Source organism: Leopardus geoffroyi, chromosome C2 (genome assembly GCF_018350155.1).
Source record: "Leopardus geoffroyi isolate Oge1 chromosome C2, O.geoffroyi_Oge1_pat1.0, whole genome shotgun sequence".
Taxonomy (NCBI): domain Eukaryota; kingdom Metazoa; phylum Chordata; class Mammalia; order Carnivora; family Felidae; genus Leopardus; species Leopardus geoffroyi.
Genome location: NC_059333.1, coordinates 66,230,163 through 66,250,239, shown reverse-complemented (window position 1 = coordinate 66,250,239; position 20,077 = coordinate 66,230,163). Strand labels below are relative to the sequence as shown.

Sequence of the window (20,077 nt, the reverse complement as noted above, 5' to 3'; positions counted from 1 at the left end):
TAACCTTTCTAAGCCTGGGTCCCCTCATACATAAAGTGGGGATGATGATAATATCCTCTCAGAACTGTTCAGAGTTTCAAAAGAGTTAGTGCATGATGAGAATGTTCAGCCGGGGCTGAACAGTGGTTTGAGGGTCTGACTTCAGCTCAGGTCATGATCTCACAGGTTCGTGGGTTCAAACCCCTCATCTGGCTCTCTGCTGTCAGCACAGAGCCTGTTTCGGGTCCTCTGTCCCCCTCTCTCTCTGCCCCTCCCCTGCTTGCGCACACATGCACACACACTCTCTCTCTCAAAAATAAATAAAAAACATTTTTAAAAAAGAGTTTTCAACCACTCCTGGCCCATGGGAAGAGCTCAATAAATGATAGATACTATTATTATTAATCTTTCACTGCCCCCTGTACAGTTCTGAAAACACAGTGCCTCTCTCAATTCCTTGAGCCCCATAGAAGAACATGTCCTCCCCACAACAGAAACTCAGCACTTCCCCCACAGCAGCTCACTTTGTGACTCAACTTGATTTATTTTCTCCATTGCCTTTTATATAATCCCATTTCCATTTTATTTCACTGTAATATCTTTCTGAAGGACAAAGAAAGAAAAGGGAGAAATAGTGCTGAGCGTCAGGAAACTGACTGAGCCAGCCCTCCATGGGCTCCCTGGCCAATGAGCAGTTCCTGAGGATGACTTAAATCTTCACATCAAGTTTCAGGACCCCCTACCTGAGCCTGGCAACTACCCCCACCCCACTCCTCAGCAGTGAATGCCAATGACATCCAAGTTTTGGGTATGATTCACTCAAACACAAGTCATGGATGTAGAAAGGCTTTATTCATACCTCATTCCCTTATGGCAAGAGTTTTAATGGAATTAAAACATGTTAATAGATGAGATTTGAACATTTCAAAATCATAGAATTAATTTCATTTAATTTTGATAAAATTACTAATGATCCAATCTGCTAGATGCCACCTGATGGTATCCGTTACACAAAACCCAGGTCCCACTGGCCTGACTTATGTGTCTTCTGGTCATTGAAGATCTCAGGGTGACCATCTTTGGCCCTCAGGCCCCTTTTGAAACACAGGGCATTAGGGGCACCCAGAAAGCATCCCTGCCATTTTGAATCCTTCACTGTGGGCATAGCCAGTCCTCCAAAAAATTATCCTTAGGGCTGTCCTTGCAGATGGAGTTGGTCAGGTCGTGCGATTGCGGTCACTGGCAGGTACCTTGCTGATACCTGACCTAGCTTTCATTATTAGTTCTCCCTCTGAATATCGATACTTCCCACCCCCATCTCATTCCCCATGGCATCTTCACATTCTGTGTGACAAAACACGGACATTTAAATCTTTCTATCAGACTGCGCTTGAAAGCCAAGACCATGATTTATTCCTCTTTGTAACACCTTTGGCTACCCTGCACCTAACATGATATTTTGCACATAGTCAGGCGAACATATGTTGAATCTATACATTATGTATTGCTGATTAAAGCTTTGATTTCTGTTTAAAATACAGCTCGTTCTAGGAGAAACAACCCTTTAACGTGCTGTGAGTAATTTTCTGTGTAGTACAAATGAGAGATCTGAGAGCAGTTTTATATTCATGGGAAAGAGGAAAGAATAGGGCACTGGGTTCCTGGAGGGGGGAGGGGGCAGGGGATGTCACACAGAGGATGAAGGGTATAGATGAAACCTTTAGTGCCTGTGCCTGCTCCACAGTCTTGCTTAGGTCCCAGCCTGCCTTTGTTCTCTTCTTCCATCTCCCACAAACACCCACTGGCACAGAGCCGCTGCTAGCCTATAGAGATCCTTTGTGTAAATTAGAAAAAGGCATCCCTTCTAGACAGATGCAATCTTGCAGGTGCAGGGCTTGGCAAGCAGATGGTGCCTTTGGGAAAATTAGAAAAAAAAAAAAAAAAAAAAAAAAACAGTCCTCAGGGCACTGCCCCTGCCGCGGCACATGGCTTGACAAGCAGACCACAGGGCTATTTCAGCTGATACATGCCCCTCAGTTCCATGTAGCACAGAACCACACAATTGATGTGGTAATCATCACCACCAACAGCACCATGTGCCCAGTGCCCTCCTAGTGCCCAGCAGCCTGTCCTGTGGGCTTCCTGTCGTGTGCCTTGTCCCAGCAGAGTCCTATCTGATAGCTGACTTGCTGACCTCCAATAAACCAATTCTCAGTGAAGAGGAGGAAAATAACATTTAGCACCTGCTAGTTGTGTAAGGGCTGCCTTACAGGTCTTCCCATGTGCTATCCTACCTACTATGTCTTCATAGCAACCCTTTGAAGTAGGTTTTATTATCCCTATTTTAGTAAAAGGTGAAAGATTTATGCGATCTGAAGAGAAACCAGAGCATTATCCCTATTTTAAAGGTGAGGAAGTTGGGCCCAACCCTACTGCTCTTTGACACCAAGCCTGTTACTCCACTCCTCTCAGCCCCTGGTTCTCTTCTCCATCTCCAGGGCCTGCTGCTGCTATATGGTGCCTACCTGGCTGGCCTGACTGACCACGTCAGCTCTCCTCCTGTGAATCAGTCTTTAACCATCATGGTTGGGGTCAACCTCGTAGTAGTGGCCGCTGGGCTTCTGTTTGTGGTCACCAGATACTTGCACTCCTGGCCCAACCTGGTCTTTGGACTCACATCTGGAGGTATCTTTGTTTGCACAACCACAATCAACTGCTTCATCTTCATTCCCCAGGTATGCTCTAAGGAGAATGTGGCAGGCCAGTCCTTGTTGTCATTCCAGAGGCTTCACTGGGCATGATAAACTGCTCACTTTGTTTTCTACTGACACTTTTGGGTACCATTTCTTGGAGAGTCAGAGGAGGGCAGATTCCCAGTGAGAGCTGGCTCTCTCTATCCTTCCTTCCTTGCTCCCCTAAAGGGGACGGCTCTGTTCCCAGTCAGCAAGGAGGGCAGGCCCTAGGGGCTGGCAGCCACGGCAGCATGTGTCCACCCCTGACAGGCTGCCTCACGGACCTGCCTTTCCACTTAGCCTCCAGTCAACCTCACACTCATCCCCAGTCCCCTCTTCACCTTGGTAACGTCATTTCTTTCACTAGCCTGGAATGAGGAACCTTTCTTTCCTATCTGAGATTGCAGAATCACAGAGGAAAAACTCATTTGGGAATTTATGCAATTTAAAGTGCCTTTTCTTATTTTTTATTAGAAGAAAATATGGATCATTTCTTTTTATAATAAGGAGAGATAAAAACTGAATAAAAATGTGTTTCATAGTATGGGGGCTAAGAAAAAATATCAAATGAGGGAGGAAGATAGAAGCAGAAATATCCAGACAGCAAAGAGAAAGAAAAGGAGTCAGAGGGAAAGGAGTAGGAATCCATAGACTCTGAAAGCGATGTTAAATTATTCATGTTATGCCCTAGGGTACCACTGAGCCACATATATCTGAGTTAATGAACTTGGCATTAGGCACCTGTCCTGTTTCACTCTATATCTCCTTTTCTTCCCCCGAGGCCTATCTCATCCCTCTACTCCCTTTAGACCCTATCTTGATTCCCTTTGCAGCTTGAAGTTGACTATGAATGACTTCATGAGGGAGCTAACTGATAATTAAAGTGTTGGCTGAGGTAGAGTTACGACTGCACTTTGGGGCACGATGGTCCAACACAGGCATAGTCTTCTTCCCTTTCGTAAATTCTCATTAAAATATTCTGCAGAATAAACAAATACGGAAAATCTGTAGCAGCAGCACTAAAAACCAAGGATGGGTACTGCATCTGTACTAGAAACTAGGGGGATTTTTGCTGAATCTCTATGTTATAAGAACTAGATTGAAGGAAACCATGAGAGCTCCAGCTTATTTGTCTGGGATTTGGCAGAAAAGGGCTATGAAAAACAAGAGCTGTTCCCTTCTGGGAGATGGAGAAAGGAGAGTGGGCAGGCATCTTTTGTGTAGCCCACCCGTTAGGCTCTGTGGCCAGTGTTGTTGATTGGTAACCCATCCATCCATTGCTAACCCCTTTCTTCCTTGCTCACCTCCACTATATAGGCTGAAAGAACTCAACACTTGCTTTGCCAACCTCCCTTATAGCTAGTGGTACCCATGTAATACCATTTTGAACAGTAAAGGTTTTCTGGAAGGCTTTTGAGAATGCTTTTGCTTTCCTAAAAAAGCCAGAGGCATGGCTGGCATCACCTATTCTACTTTCTTCCTACCTTGAATGTTTGTGATGTCTGGAGCTATGGCAGCCATCTTGTGACCATGAGTGAAAAGCAAAGAGAAAATATATACTGTACTAGGAAACTATAGCTTTTCTCATGTAAGACTATAAATTTAGGAGGAGAGGACCTATGAAGAGATTCTGCAGTTCACAAGAACAGGACTACAAACTTCTGAAGACTTGGAGAAGCTGTCATCCTCTGAAGTAAAATAGTTTTTAGAAGAGCTCTGATCTGTCTCAGCAACAGGATTCAAAGAATACTGCCTCTTTTCAACTAAAGTGAACCATCATGAAAAGGACATAATCTTAGATCATGAAATACTGAATAAGGATGAAAAATATTCTGTTAAACTTAATATCCCAATAAAAGCATTGAAAAGACAGTTGGATATGGCAAAATATTGAATTAGTGAATTAATTTAAGGAAGCAGAAAACAAGGAGATGTTAAAAAATGAGAGGCCAGTTAAGAAAATACGGAGAACAGACCTAGGATACAATTTAGAGCTAATAAGAATCTCTGAAAGACAACAAGATTAATTAGGGACAGAAGTAATCACCAAGAACTATTAGAGGAGAGCCTTTCTGATCTAAACAAGACCTCTATCTGAAAATTCAGTAAATCTGCAACCTCCATGATATGACCCTACTTGTATCTTCCCTCTCCACACTCACCTCTGTCCCTTTTGAAGCCTAAGTCTCGGATGCAAGACTTCCACTCTCTTTGGTGTTTGAAGCCTCAGTGGTAATCTTTAGGTACACTCCCATCACAGACATAAACATGCAGGACAAGGTTCGGTTTGGAATCTAACTTCCAGGTTTGATCTAAGCAACAAGCACTTGGTTTGTTGAAGTGGGAGTGGAAATTGAGTTATTGGGGGGTACAGGAACTGGGTGGACAGGCAGTGTCTGCCTTTCTCTTTCTGTCTCTCTGTCTCACTCCCCCTTTTCGTCCTAGCTGTCTTGAGTTTCCATTCTCTTACTCTGTCTTTCCTCTTCTATTTTCTGCCTCATGCTTTATCTCCTCTTGAGCTGACCATGACTAAAAAAATGTATTTTATAGTTCACTGTATTTTAGGTTTAGGAGGTAGGTTCTTTTTGAAAGTATAAAAGTAACTGAGGCTTGTCAGCTTTTTGTGTGCCTCTGAATTGATTTTCCCCTCTGGCCTTTGGTAGAAGAAAGATTCTCCCTGTGAGACCAGCACCGTGTATTCCCGGGAAAATAGGACAGCTGAACAAATCTGGAAAAGGTTTGTGAGGAGAGCTATATGGGGAGGGGAGGCAGCAAGGAGGTAAACTGCTGCTTGCAGCTAAACCTTCAGACTGGACTGATGGGAGGGGCTTATGGAAGGAAAGGCACGGATACCTCACGGGCGGCTAGGTGGCGCTAGAGAGCTGAGTGAAATGGCTGACGTTACTGAAGAGGCAAGTGGACCAAAGAGTACTCTACACAGGCCCTCAGGAAATGCCTAAGTGTTTATGCCAAACACTGAAGTCATCACCAGCAATGAGCTAGCCTGTACTTTTGTGACCTGAACGTGACCCATCCTTACACACATCTCCCCCCTCCATCCCTCCAGCTCTGAGAGGCAGGTGAGTCCTGAGATAGGACATTGTTTTTTCATCTGAATCCTTGAAGTGTTTCATCTGCTCCTGAATGAAGGTATTTAGGAATTTCTACACTGCCTTATCATTATCTGTATACATCCCAGCGCCCCTACTAAATGGATGAACTTTGTAAAAGAAAACTTCCTTCATTTACTCATGTATCTGTCCATCCACTTATTAACTGCAGGAAACATGTAGCTAAACACATGGGGCCCGACCTCTGAGTCTAGTAGGAGCAGATGTGAAAGGATTTATAATACATGTGTTAGGTGTTTGAGGAAGGCATGTTACATAATGCTGAGTAAGGGGTGCCTCAGTCTGGGAACTCAGTGATACCTTCTCAGAATTTGGGGGTGTTTGGGCCCAGTCTTAAAGGAGGAGTAACAGTTCACTGAGCAGACTGGGGAAGGACAGCGGGTGGCATTTTAGAGGGGGGACATCATGCCCAGGGGCAGATGTACATGAGAGAGAAAAGGGTATGTTTGGAGCACCATAACACTTCTGCACTTTGCACTTAAAAAAAGAAAGTGTTTATTCATTTTTGAGAAAGAGAGCATGAGTAGGAGAGGGGCAGAGAGAGAGGGGGACAGAGGATCCGAAGCAGGCTCTGTGCTGACGGTAGGGTGCCCGATGCAGGGCTCAAACTCATGAGCCATGAGATCATGTCCTGAGCTGAAGTCAGACACTCAGCCGACTGAGCCACCCAGGTGCCCCTGTACCTTGCACTTTTTGAAGCACAAACTGAAACAAGGGGAGAGTAGAGGAGGTGAGAGAGGCACATGGGGTGAGCTTCTGAAGGCCCTGGTTTGCCTATTAGAAATTGAGAGTTAATCCCAATTCCTAATGTTTTAGTTTCCTATTGCTGCTGTAACAAATTACTACAAATCTAGTAGCTTAAAGCAATATAAAGTTATTATCTTAATAACCCTGGAGGTTAGAAATCTGAAACGGGTCATATTTGACTAAAGTCAAGATGTCAATAGGTGTGTGTTCCTTCTGGAAGGTCTAGGGAAGAATCTGTTTCCATGCCTTTTCCAGCTTCTAGAGGCTGCCTTCATTCTTTGACTCGTGGCTTCTTCTTCCATCTTTAGAGCCAGCAGTGTGGTGTCTTCAAATCTCTCTTTCTGACCTCTGCTTCTATGGTCACATCTCTTATTCGGACTCTCCTACCTTCCTTTTAGAGGGTCTCTGGTGATTACATTGGCCTTGCCCAGATAACCCAGAATAATCTTCCCTTTTCAAAAACCTTAACTCAGTCACATTTACCAAATCCCTTTTGCTGTGTACAGTAACATATTCACACGTTCCATAGATTAGGAGGGGAACATCTTTGGGGAAGCATTATTCAGCCTACCATACCCACATAGCCCAGAGGCTGAGAAAACAAGAAAATGCTTGTCCTACTAGAGGAAGTGCCATGGAGAGGTCCTGAAATTGTGACCTGAGGGCCATTTGTAGCCATATTCCAGAAAGCCAGAAGGGTCAAGTCCTAACGACCAGAATCTCCACAGAAGAGAGGAGGATTTAGTCAAGGGGCACCCTGGCCCCACCCAGCCAGCTTAGTGTGAGACAGACCAGAAGCCCTGGAGGTGCCCTTACACCAATGTTGAGCAATTCTTCCAGCAGCCCTGCAGAGAGGAGGTGGTACGGGACAGAAAGGAAAAGCTATACTTAGCTATACTGCTAAGAAAACAAGGGGGGCCCGAGAAGGAACAGAGATACTTGCAGCACTGCTAGGGTGAGTGCTGGGAGAATAACACTGGAGGTCGGCTCTATCCACTCAAGACCATAGAGTCACCCTTTGGTGCCAGGCTCCAGTAACTCCTGAGTATCAAGGTTAGCTGACAGAACCCTGGGGAAGGGGACTTTGAGAAGGGCATATAAGGGGAGGGTCCTAGCCTGACCCAGCACATATCACACAGACCCCTGATACCATGAAGGACTCATGCTGAATCAACAGAGAATCCAAGACTTGGGTGAGAATGTATTGTAGTTGATGGCGGAATTTTAAATCCTTTCAGCTTTACCACATTTGGGTTACGCTCCATAGGCAGAGCTTAATAAATGTCTGGTGAGGTAGCAAATAAATTCCAGGATCCCTGTGAGGCTACCCACAGACCCCTCAGCATCATTTCTAGAGCCAGGGTACCAAAGTGCCCAGTGTACATCACCAGGACTCTCCATTAGGAGAATTCCTTAAGGGAGAAAGAGAAGCGTTGAGCACTGTGGTCTCCCCTGGCCTTCCTGTTACCGGCATTTGCCACATGGCAACAGTATCCCAAAGGCCCTAGACAGTGTCCCTGTTTGTGAATGTTCTCTATTCCTTTCCATCCCTATTAAATTAGACCAGCCCAGGCTTCCAGATCGTTTCTCAAAACCAGTTCCTCCTGAAAAACTTTCCCTAGAACCCCCACGTTAACAGTCTCTGTCTTCATCAGCTGTGCTTGAGGACATGCGGTGTGGCACGGTGCCCTGCTTACAGCTGTGGCTGGGCTGCTAACTAGCTGGAGGGCCTTGAGAGGTCATACTCCTTCTGAGTCTTTCCTCATTTGTCAAGTAAAAAGGACAGTCAGATCTCAGACCTAATGTTCTATCATTTCTATGGATTTTTATTGACATTTGTGGTTTTCTATCTGGATGAGACTTGATTATTGACTTGGGTTAGAAGTCTTCTGGCAGGAACAGTAAGTACACCATTATTACTCCAAAAATGAGAATAATTAAGAACAGCTACTTACCACCAAAAGCAGTTTCATTTGAAACATATAATGTTTAGACTGCTTAACCCTATTAGAGCTCCTAAATTCTGGCTTGAGAATATGGCTCTAGAAGTATATTTCAACTCTGGTTTGCCTTGACCAGTCCACTAACAGGCAGGTAGATGGGGCAAGCTGAGATTATTCAATTTTATCTACTTGTCAGCTTCTTTCTTTGGCATTTTTTAAACCAATAATGACCTCAACATTCTCTATACTTTCTGTCATTACCGTTTATGAACTTGACAGAGTAAAGTACATTTTGAGGAGAGAATAGTTTACACATATGTACATATCTGTGACACTGTAATTCCTTGATATTTTTGAAAAAGAGTGAGAGAATGTGTTTCTGGGAGTGTAACTAAATAAATAACATGTGTTCTTTTATTTAACAGCTGAAACAGTGGAAGGCATTTGAAGAGGAAAACCAAACAATCAGACGCATGGCCAAATATTTCAGCACTCCCAGCAAAAGCTTCCATATGCAGTATGGTGAGGAGCAGAATTGCCACACTAGAGGAGAGAAAAACTCCATGGACAGACTCCTCACAGAAGTAAGCTAGACCTCTGCCTGGTGGATTCTCTGTCAGGAAGAACTCCAGTCATGCAGTGGTGGGCCCCAGAGGTCTCATTGCTAACATTCTTTCTTAGCCCTCCGTTCCCCCACTTCCTAGCCACGTCCACTTCCCTCAGCCCCAGGCAAAAAAAACCAGAAAACAAAAAACAGCATTTCCCCAGGGACCCACCCATTGCAGACACTCAGCTTACCCACTACATTCATTCATCGGCCTAGTGTGTGCCAGGCATTGTGCAAAGTGCCGATGAACTAAACAAATATAGTCCCTACCCTCATGGATCTCAGTCTATTGGAGGAAGTCAATGTTGATCAAGTAAATGTATAATTATAAATTGTGATAAGAATTATGAAGGAAGAAATAAGAGTGGTAAGACAGAATAATGGGTAGTGAGGGTAAGGGAACCTAATTAAAATGTTCAGAAAAGACGCTCTTAGCTGAGAGCTGAAGGTTAAGTACAGGTGCAGGGAAAAACATTCCAAGCAGGGGAACAGTGTTGTAAAGGCCATGAGTCGTAGTGGATCCTACCTTTTTCTGTATGACACATCCTCTCTTAGAGTAGTGCCCTCATTTCCAAGATCTTATGAGGCCCATTACTGTCCTTTCCAGGTTTGAACTAGAGATTGCAATCATTTTACCAACCCAGAAAGTCAATCAGTGTCTAAAAATGGGGTAGAGGGCTTATTTGTTTATTTATTTATTTGCTCAAGATTTTATTTTTAAGTAATCTCTACACCCAATGTGAGGCTTGAACTCACAACCCTGAGATCAAGAGTTGCAGGGACAGAGAAGTTAATGGGGCCTCTAAATATCATAGTAGCACCAAGGGATGACTGGGCAAACCCAAGCCCCTTTTCCTTCTGTTCTTGAGCCAGGCTTGGCACCTCTCCCAGAATCGGGCAGTGTAATGTGTGCTTGAAGAAAGCACCTGGAAAAGCTTGAGGCTGCACTGCCCCGGAAAGGAGACACAGGACCCAGAGGAATTAGTTTTTTGCTCTAACAAAATTATATTTCATATTATTTTCAGTACAGAACATACCTGAGTAGGTGCTGTGTGGGAAACTACACTTGTTTGTAACTGGACTGACACGTGGGTCTCAGCTGTCCATGCATGAGAGGATGATGTGATGGGGACCCAAGAAACACAACCAGGGAAGGGATTAATGTCCGCCAGCACCTGCTGCCTGTGCTTCTCTGTTCCCTCCCTCCACACTCTTGGTTTGGAGCTTTTCGATCCATCAGAGTAATACCTCTCCCTATTTTTACTATTTATGAGGTATTCAGGACTTTATTTCAAAGCCAGATTTCTTCCTACCTGGCAAGGGAGTAGCATTGCCTTTGATACTCTGCGAGGTCTTCAAAGAAGCATTTTTTGTCCAGCTAAACAGAAGGCTAGAAACTTGGCGAGAACATCCAGGATGGTTTTTATTCACAATCAGCTAATGTTGGAACAGCCAAGTGGCCTGACTCTTTAGCCTTATGGTAATTTGTGACGTGCTTTTTGTATTTCTGCCACACTACCCTGTTTCCCACGCAGTAACTGAATCTGCTCTTTCCAAAAAGATGTCTTGAGTCTGCGGAGGGAGGGCCCTAATAGAAAGCAGATGCAGAGGCAGTAAAAATCCTGGCCTCCTCCCCTCAGTGCCCTACACCTGGAACATCTTTCCCAGAACAGGCCTGAGAACAAGCATCCTGTCCCCAGGCCTCTTCACAAGCCCAGAGAGCTTCCAGTATCTGAATCTCCAGTTCCAGCACTGCCTGGTCGATAAACACAAGTATCCTTCCTGCCTCCATATGTGCACAGACCCCCTACTCCAAGCTCCTTGGTTGCAGGTCCCTCTTACGCAGCCCCATCTGTCGCCTTGAGTCCTCCTCTTACTTTCCTACAATCTTCTTACTCTTGCCCCCCCTTGACTGTATGGCTAGAGGTCCCCCAGAGGCTGTTTGAGCAGCATGCATCACTGACTTGCCAGGCTGTGGAAAGACCAGCAGACAGAACCTTCTTGGAGGCTGAAGGACCTCCCTTCTACACACTACAGCAGAGGAAATTCACCTACTAGTTTACTTCCTTGAACCATAGAAACAAGAGTGTGACTCCATTTCTCCTTATGGCCTGCACCCTATGGAACACACCTGTGGATGTTTTGCTTCCCCAGATATGCCAAAAGCAATAATTAATAAGTTCATTTAAATGTAGCTGCCATGGTAGGTCAGATTTTGGTCTCACAATGGCAGTGCCTCACACCATGCCTTTAATTAGTATGCAGCCATGGAGAAGACAGAGCCCCACTTCCTTTTCTGGAACAAGGGAAATTTACTGTTTAGGCTGACGTTTCTAAATCTGTCACCAGCCAGCTTCAGATGTTTGGTTTGCTGGGAGAAAAGTATTCCTCCCAACTCAATGTTTACCCTGTTTTTCTACACTCAAAGAAATTTATGGATAAGGCACAAAAAGTCAGCATTCAGAGTTTACTTGCTGGGGTAGCTGTCATCAGCTGGTGGCTTCCCCCTACCTGTGGGGGAGTAGAGACCTTCTGAAGGTAGTATGAGAATGTGCCTGGTGGGCTTCAGGGGGAGGGGATGGTGAGGAGGAAGAAGGTTGGGGTCCCTTCTGTGCAGCCAGCTTAGTCACACCTGTGAGATCCTCAGAGAGATTTCTGGCACCACCCAGATATCATGAAGAGCCTGAATGAATGTCGCCTTGTTACTCATCTACTCCGCTCCTGGTGAGTCCTTGAGTCATCTACTTGCCCAGCTACACCCCTGCCTTACCGCTCTGCAGGTGAGCACAGGGAGGATGGGAAGGCAGGCACTCAGCTGCGAATCCTTTCTGCTTATTCACCAGTTACTCACTGATCCTGGACTCTCTCTGGATGATAAAAGAAGTAGACTAACCCAGGATGAAACTGGAGTACCAATATTCGGAAAATCACCCTCCTGCTTATAAGTAGGGAACAGGAGGTCTGCTTGGAGTTGCTGCCCAGAGGGCTGTTGCTGGACTCGTTTACCTAAGTTGCTTCTCCCTTAAAGGGTCACTTCTGGGCAACTCTCCCATATCAACTTGAGGAAAAAAAACACCAGTTCAGTCCATAGGCAACTTGTTTCAGGGAGCCTAAAGAAAGTAAGTATTCTTCTATTTGTAGGGCGTAGTATATGGACGTCCAGATGCTCACCCTCAGCTTTTAAAGAAGATAGCTACAGGGGCGCCTGGGTGGCTCAGTCGGTTGGGCGTCCGACTTCAGCCAGGTCACGATCTCGCGGTCCGTGAGTTCAGGCCCCGCGTCAGGCTCTGAGCTGATGGCTCAGAGCCTGGAGCCTGTTTCCGATTCTGTGTCTCCCTCTCTCTCTGCCCCTCCCCCGTTCATGCTCTGTCTCTCTCTGTCCCAAAAATGAATAAACGTTGAAAAAAAAAATTTAAAGAAGATAGCAATAAAGAGGCAGTATTTTGGTATTTGGACAAACACTTCCTAGAATTCAGTGTTTGTGTTATTACCCCCCAAACCCTTGACCATCATCTGCCCCATCAGCTCTCTTTTGTGCTCTGCTACCTTTGAACATCAGAAATTTCATCAGGTGGACATAGGTCTGAGCTAGACAGTCACCTGCTGTACCACCAGAGGATGCTCGGGGCACACCCTCCACCACCCCTCCCTCCCACTTCACGGCCCCTGATCTTGCCGCTAGACGGGCACGCCTCTGCAGCTCTCAGCTGCCAGCTCTCCTGGGAATGGCCTGTTGACCAACTAACAGCCATGCAGCAGGTAGGCAGCTCAGCAGTGGAACTGCCCCAGTCTGATTCATCTTCTGGGCTCCATTCTAGATCTACTAAATCAAGCTGTCAGGGATCTGGTCCCAACTATTCTCTTTAAACAACACATAACAAAATAAAAAGCTTCTTTAATAATTCTGGTGCCTGCACTTCTTTAGCAGATACAGACAGCTGATGGTGCCACATGGTAGCTTTGGCTCCCACCCCCAAGGTCCAGCCAAAAGAGGTGATAACACCATCCTGAGATTCTTGTAGCACACCCCCCTCCAACTCTAGTCTTATCTCTTTGGTTCAGGATTCTCCACTCTTCTCTCTGTTCTTCCAGTTTTCTAGTCTGTTTAGCAAGAGGCAAAATACTTATTTCCTCATTCATTCATCCCCTTGAGATACGCCTGAAATTTGTCTGTGTTATATGAAAGTGTGACAAACCTAGAGTTGGGCCATCTCAAACATTATTCAGACTGGTGTTTTGCAGGTTGACCTGACCCCCTGAGCTGAGGAAAGGGGAGAGGGTGCTGCAGCAGCCAACAAAAAGCTAATGCTATGCCTCCTCCGACCTCTTCCCACAGACGATGCCACATTTATTGAGCACCATTTGTCAGTTATTGTGCTAAGCACTTCACTCACATCAACTCATTTCACCTCATGGAGCTACCTCCTCAGAGCCTAAGATCACAAGCCAATACACAGAGGAACTGGGATTTAAAGCAAGGTTCTGATACCACTCTTTTGCCGCTGTGGAAAACAGTGTAAAAACCCTCAGAGGCATCCTTTATTGATGGTTTTGCTTTTATTTTACAGAAAAATGCTATGATTGAAAGCCTGCAGGAACAAGTAAACAACGCCAAAGAGAAGCTAGTGAGGCTGATGTCGGCTGAGTATACCTTCGACCCCCCAGAGTGGGCCGTCCCTCCCACCTCTTCCCACAGCAAGAACAGCCTGACTGCAGCCTCTGCCCACAGCCTGGTAGCTCAAGGGCCTTTGGAATGCCTCTCTGACTCTCAGAATGATACCAGTATAGTTGCCCAGGACTCCCAGAGCACCTCAGTGCCCTCTTCAAGTGTACAAAGCCTGGAGGGGGCTGTGAAAGACACCAGCTCCTCCTCAGGGCAGAAGGAAAAAATTTCTAACTTCAAAGACTTTTCTGGTCATTTAAATTTGGGCTGCAGCCAGAAGCCACAGCCTGAGCAAAGCCGAGGTGCAGAAAGAAGAGACCAAGTACCCATGAACCCCCACCAGAGTGTCATACCAGGTGGAGAAGGCCCTGTTCCCCAGAGACAAGGGCAGCTGGAGAACTCAGAGGAGCCCCAAAAGCGACTGTCAAGGGTCAATTCAGTGATCAGGGAGAAGCTTCAGGAAGTCCTGCAAGATCTGGGCCTGGGCCCTGAGGCTCCTCTCCCCTCTTCCCCATCTTATACGCAGCAGCCCTGGAAGAACCCCCAGAAGATTCCCCTCTCCAAGGAGCTGGGCTTCAGCCCGTACATGGTGAGGAGAAGGCGGGCAGCACTGCGGGCTCGCTCACACTTTCCAGGCTCTATACCCTCATATGTGGGGCATTGGGCAAATAGGACTGTATCTGGGGCACGTGGTGGGCTAAATGTGCAGAATAGGGACAGTCTCTGCCTGGATCCCCAAACTGCTGGTTCCAGGGCACCAAAACCCTCTTCCAGGAAGCCTTCACTATTCCCAGATCCACAAGGCAAGCCGGGCACCCTGGAGGGCAGCAAACAAAGCCAGACAGAGCCCCAGGGTACCAGAGGGAGCCAGGCAGCCTTTGCTCACCAGCCTTCTGGCTCTGACCAAGCACAGCGTCCTGCCGCCCCACACCTATCCAGAGCTTCACCAGACGTGCCTGAGCAGCGGCAGCTGCTGTCCCTGGGATTCCCAGACCGTCCATCCATGTCTTCTCCGTGCAACTACCTTGACACTGAGTCCAGCAGTTCAGATGAGTTCTTCTGCCACTGCCACCGGCCCTACTGTGAAATCTGCTTCCAGAGCTCCTCTGATTCCAGTGACAGTGGCTCATCAGACAGTGACCCTGACCCTGCTGGGGGGCTGGCTTCCTGGGAAAAGCTGTGGGCCCACTCAAAGCCTATCGTGAACTTCAAAGAGGACTTGAAACCGACACTGGTGTGAAAAGCAGCAGAGTGGGTGTGGATATAGAGGTTGGTCCAGGACAAGCCATACCAACGCCTGTAGGAGGAAGGCCAGTTCTGGCCTTTAGGGAACAGACCAGTGCCCTGAACTGATCAAGCTTTTACCATGTTTCAGCTATGCTCACTTGAGTACTGTGTTACCTTGAGCACTTCTTGATCTATAAAATGAGGGGGATTGCCTATCTTGTTACTACCTCACAGCATTCCTATAAAAGACTCCAGTGACCATAAAAGATAACTTCTCGATAAAAGGTGCTAAGTGAGAACAGAGGGTTTTCTGTCCTGGTCAGCCTGTATTCTACAAAACTCTTAATATGTACTAGGTGGGTCACTATATGGACTATACAGATGGAAACATGGAAGGAAAATTTCTGCAGAAACAGAGTTGTAGACAGCGACCAATCAAACTGGCCTTCTGATGGACAGGCCTGTTAAGAAGATAGGTCTCTTACGTTCTTGGGTGCCCCACTCTTGGCAGGGGATGGTTTTACTTCTGCTGAAGCTTGTGAACACCACCACCCTAATTTCCAGCTTCTGGCCAGCCTCGGCTCAGAGCCACCTTTACACCACTATTTGGTGTACATGTGTTTCCACCATTATGGCATCTCACCATCATCCCTGAGACTGTCAGGTCTCCATGTGCCCATAGGCTACCCAGATCTCACTCCTGACCTCGGATAACACCAGAGGCCCAGACTGTCTCCTGGTCCCTGTGGCCCTTCCCTTTGACTCTACCAGGGGTACAGTTTTGTACTGGGGGTGTAGGATCACACAATGATGGTTTCTGATGGGGTAGGAGAGGTCCTATTTGTCAAGAGGTATTTTGGGGGCCATTGGAATTACATGACCACCAACAGCTACATAAACCTGGAAATAGAAGATGGGAAAATACAAAGGAAGAAATGGGGGAGAGGCAGGAAAGAAAACAGGCTTTGAATATTTAACTTGAGTCTGGCATGGTCCTCGGCAATATAATATTTCAGTAATTCCTTATGATATCCCTGTGCAGTAGGTGCTCTCGTTCCCATTTTACAGATGGGGAATTTGCAGCTTAGAGAACTGAGGTCGCTTCCCCAGACATCACACTGCTAGAGAGTGGCTCGTGCGTGACTTGCCCTCAGTTCATGGGACTCCAGGTTGGTAGATTTCCCTGAGGACACATCTCTTCACTCATTCTCCTGAGAGAGTCTGGCAGCGCTTGGCAGGCCAGACAATAAAGCAAGGGTAGTGTAGGGAAGCTGAGAGATGCTCACCCTGCAGTTCCAGATCACAAAACTGGGTTCCTGGCCTCAGGTAGCAGCCCTCCACTTCTCACTGCCCCAGGGGCCCACCCGCACCTCCCAAGGGAGCCAGGGAGTTGGTGAAGAGTGAGTGCCAGGAGCTTAACCACCACCAGTGCCACAGGGAAAGCACTGGTGGGTCCACTTTGCTTTAAGCGATTGTTGTTTACAGGCCGTCCCCTGCCCGCACCCACTGTGTGTCCGTCTTTGTGTATACACATTTGTGTGCAGGAGTTTGGGCCTCATTAGAAAAGCTTGGAGCAGGGGCACTTGGTTCCAAATCTCTCCCAGAAGATTTATCCTGAACGCTCAGGGCTGCCGACACCTCGGGAATCTCCGGACACTGGACTGGGAAGCCCTCCTGGTAGCACAGATTCCTCTATCGTTTACTTTTAAATACAAATGTCATAACTTATTCTGTGTGTGGGTTTGTAGCTTCCACCTGTGCTGTTTGTATGCTGTCCAAACAACCCCTTAATAAATAAGAAATGTCTCCCCAAACAAGTCTCTAGAAATTATAGTCCCGTGCTGCAGAGGAGAGGAACAGAGAGGCCTCTGTGAACCACCAAGGGAGTGGACACGAAGCAGCCACCAGAGTTGCCACTGGCTCAGCCCAGGTTCCAAGTAGATCTTCTGCCAAACTCACATTTGTAACAGATTCTTCTGTGGTCTCCCTGTGCAGCTTTCTATCCCAGAAACACCTGCCCCAGTGGAGAGAGAAAACTCTGGAGACCCTTGACTCTTCCCCCCCATGGTGGCAGGTCCTGTGGTTGGGCTTTAGCTTCTTTCATTCTAGTATGTCACCTTTAGAAGTCTATCACTCACTTATGTGGACTATGCATGCTCTAAACCTGGCAATCCCTCTAGCCTTCTCACTCTCTCTGCGACTATACCATCAGTCCCATCACTTGGCACTTCCACACCTCCATCCCTCTTCTATCTAGAATTTCTTTCTCCACTTTGTGCACCTTGTGAATTATTCATCTTTCAAGACTCAGGTAGAGTCTTGAACACCCCCAAATGGAATGGACTGATCCCCTAGTTAAAGGATATTTTGGGGTCCATATTTTGAACTCCACTATATAGAAACTTCTATTATCCATTTTACCTAGAATGATTTTGTAACCTTTGATAGACTTGATTGAAGAGATGGAGAATCTACCCTGAATTTTCCTTTTTTGTCATTTGGTTTAAAAACTATGTGCCAAATATCATGACAGCCCTCAGATACTGTCTCCAAATCTATTGTTTACTCTGTGTACCCACCCCCACTCTTCACCAGCTCCTTTCCTAAATCTTTTACCCCAAACCAGATAATCCAGTGACAAAATTCTTAAAAGGATGAGTGTGTCATGACTTTTGGATGCTCTTGACTGTTAGGCTTTTGAGGAAAGGGCAGTAACTTGTGCAAAGGAATCCTGGAGAAGGAAATGTTGCTTCTGCTACCATGCTCTGGATTAGGTATATCTATTGGTTTTAAGGTCTGGCATGGAGCCAGACCTGATTCTGACCCAGGCGTATGTTGTTCTGCTGATTGAAATCTTGGGGTTGGAGGTGTCCATCCTGATTCCAAAGTCTATTCCTGTCTCTTGGCCTGTGACAAACTCTTTCCTTAAAGGATCAACTTGGCCTTCCTGGAGCTCATAGCAGAGAAAAAAGCATCAGAATGTAGGAGGCTTGTTTTTAAAGAACCATATCATTTCTAAAATGGTAAAGAGAAAAGTCAATGTAAGTTCCACAAAATCTCAGAATTCTGTGTCTGTATTTATTTTGTTATGTTTAAATGTGTCTCCTCCACAGATTGTAAGTTCCTGAAAGCACTGAGTGTGTCTTCTGCATCTTTGTGTCCTCCAGAGTAGCCATCCGAGAGCTTTGCATAAAGTATAAGCACAATAAATGTTTGATGGATGGATTTCTGGACAGATAAGCAGATGAAACAAAGGAAGGCAAGGAAACAAAGGAAGGCAAAGAACCAGTTCTGCAAAGCAGCAGAAAGGGAGGCAGAGCCATCTGGTTTCACTGCCTTCCAATGAATTGAAAGCAAGAAGCAAAATCACTAAAAGACCCAGAAATAACTGAACTCTGAAAATGACAGTACTTTAAGTCTCTTAGGGAGAAGGGGGATAGAATGATAGTTAATGAAAGAGAAGCAAGAAAGTTATTATGATTAAGGTCTTCTCTTTAAAGATGCTTTCTTTACAGGCGTGTAACTGGGTAACAACCAGCATTAAGTAGGAGGACAGTCTGTTCATCTTTCTCACCATCAGCTTCCTTAGTCCCCTTTCTCAGAGCCCCAAACAAAGCACTTTCTCTGTACCCTCTGGCTGCTACACTTTTCCCAGTAACACCATCTGGGCTTTGTCAAGGGAGTAGGGTTCTAGTGCAGAGAGGGCATTTTGGGGCCAAAGGCAGGAGGCAGGTTGCCCAGACTCTGCTCTTCCTCACCTCTGGTACCTACTCTGATCTTTTTCTCCCTGAAATGCTCCTCATGTTAGCAATGCCAGCCACAATGAATTGGAACCAGGGAGCATCTTGGGATGTTCATTTCACTATCGAGGTCACAAGGAGGCAGGAAATTCTGGTGTAACGAGGCAAAATAACCTGTTATGAGTTTAACAAGATCTGGGTCAGTGTTTCCCAACCCATTCTTTGACTTACCTTTGGATGTCTAAAAATATTAACAAGACAGGTAGGCTCAGAGAAAAAGTGCTTGGGATAGGCCCTGGAAAAAGGTCTGCAGATAACTAAGAGAAAAGCAAAACGATAGGAAAAAAGAAGGGAAGAAGGACAAGAAGTTAAAAGAAGAGGGAGAGACCAGGGAGATGTGGTGAAGGAGGGAGAAAGACAAAGAACAAATGGCACCCTGCTTAGCTTTGTCAGTGGACAGATTGTGGCACTTGCCTCGCTTGTAATTCAGTGTGCTGGCTCCAGTTCTGAGTTAGAGAAAGTGAGGCTCACTTCTGTGAAGAAAGGCAGGGATACCCTTGCAGATCCGTTTCTTTTGGATGTATGTGACCATTGGTTCACTTCTCCACTTTCCCCCCTAGACTGTGAACCTCTCGAGCCTACAACTTGTTTATAATTATCTTGGTGTCCCCAGCACCTAGCACTGTGCCTGGTGCATGGTTGATGCTCAGCAGATCTTTGTCAAAAGAAAGGAAGCAAGAAAAGAAGAGCAGCTTAACAGGAACTGCCTCGAGGAGGACCCCAGTGAGGCTGCTCACAAGATCTGAGGTCACCTGGGAAGTGAGGCTTAGGTATCTCATCATGGATGACAGTGTTGTCACCTAAGTTTAAAGTCCTTATTATGATACCCAAAACCTTTGTCAAAAGAAGGCGTTTTAGATGGGCTCTCTTCACTAATTTTTGTAGAATAGTTTTTCCCCACTGCAATGCCAGGGCTTAAAGTCATCCATGTGTCTGTGTGACTTTCTCGGCAAGTTGCATAACCTCTTTGTGGCTCAGTTCCCCCAACTGTAAACTGGGAAAATAACACCTACCTCATACAGTTGTTACGAGGGTTCAATGAATTAATACTTGTAAAGCAGCTGAACTATTCCTGGCACATAGTAAAACATTATATAAGCATGTGTCTTATAAGGCTGTTTGGGAAACACAGACTTAGATTTAGAAATCCTATTTTCTTGCTTTATACCAAAATCCCCCTTCTTTGTGTTCCTGAGGGAAGGGTCTTCTACATAGATCTGGCAAAGTAAGGATGACATTTTGGCTCAG

General features: G+C 46.0%; 1 protein-coding gene across 3 annotated transcripts in view; it reads left to right on the top strand.

The window, feature by feature from the left end:
- Positions 1 to 16,843, top strand: part of GPR156 (G protein-coupled receptor 156) — a 118,377-nt gene extending 101,534 nt beyond the window's left edge. For 2 of the 3 annotated variants that reach the window (XM_045502164.1, XM_045502165.1), the window contains 2 exons: positions 8,958 to 9,116; positions 13,708 to 16,843. In XM_045502164.1, coding sequence (XP_045358120.1) covers positions 8,958 to 9,116; positions 13,708 to 15,042 — 1,494 coding nt within the window. In that variant the 3' untranslated portion in view covers positions 15,043 to 16,843. Of the gene's footprint in view, positions 1 to 2,477; positions 2,715 to 8,957; positions 9,117 to 13,707 lie in introns of all 3 variants that reach the window. The other variant, XM_045502163.1, reaches the window with a different exon arrangement.
- The last annotated feature ends 3,234 nt before the right edge of the window (positions 16,844 to 20,077 follow it).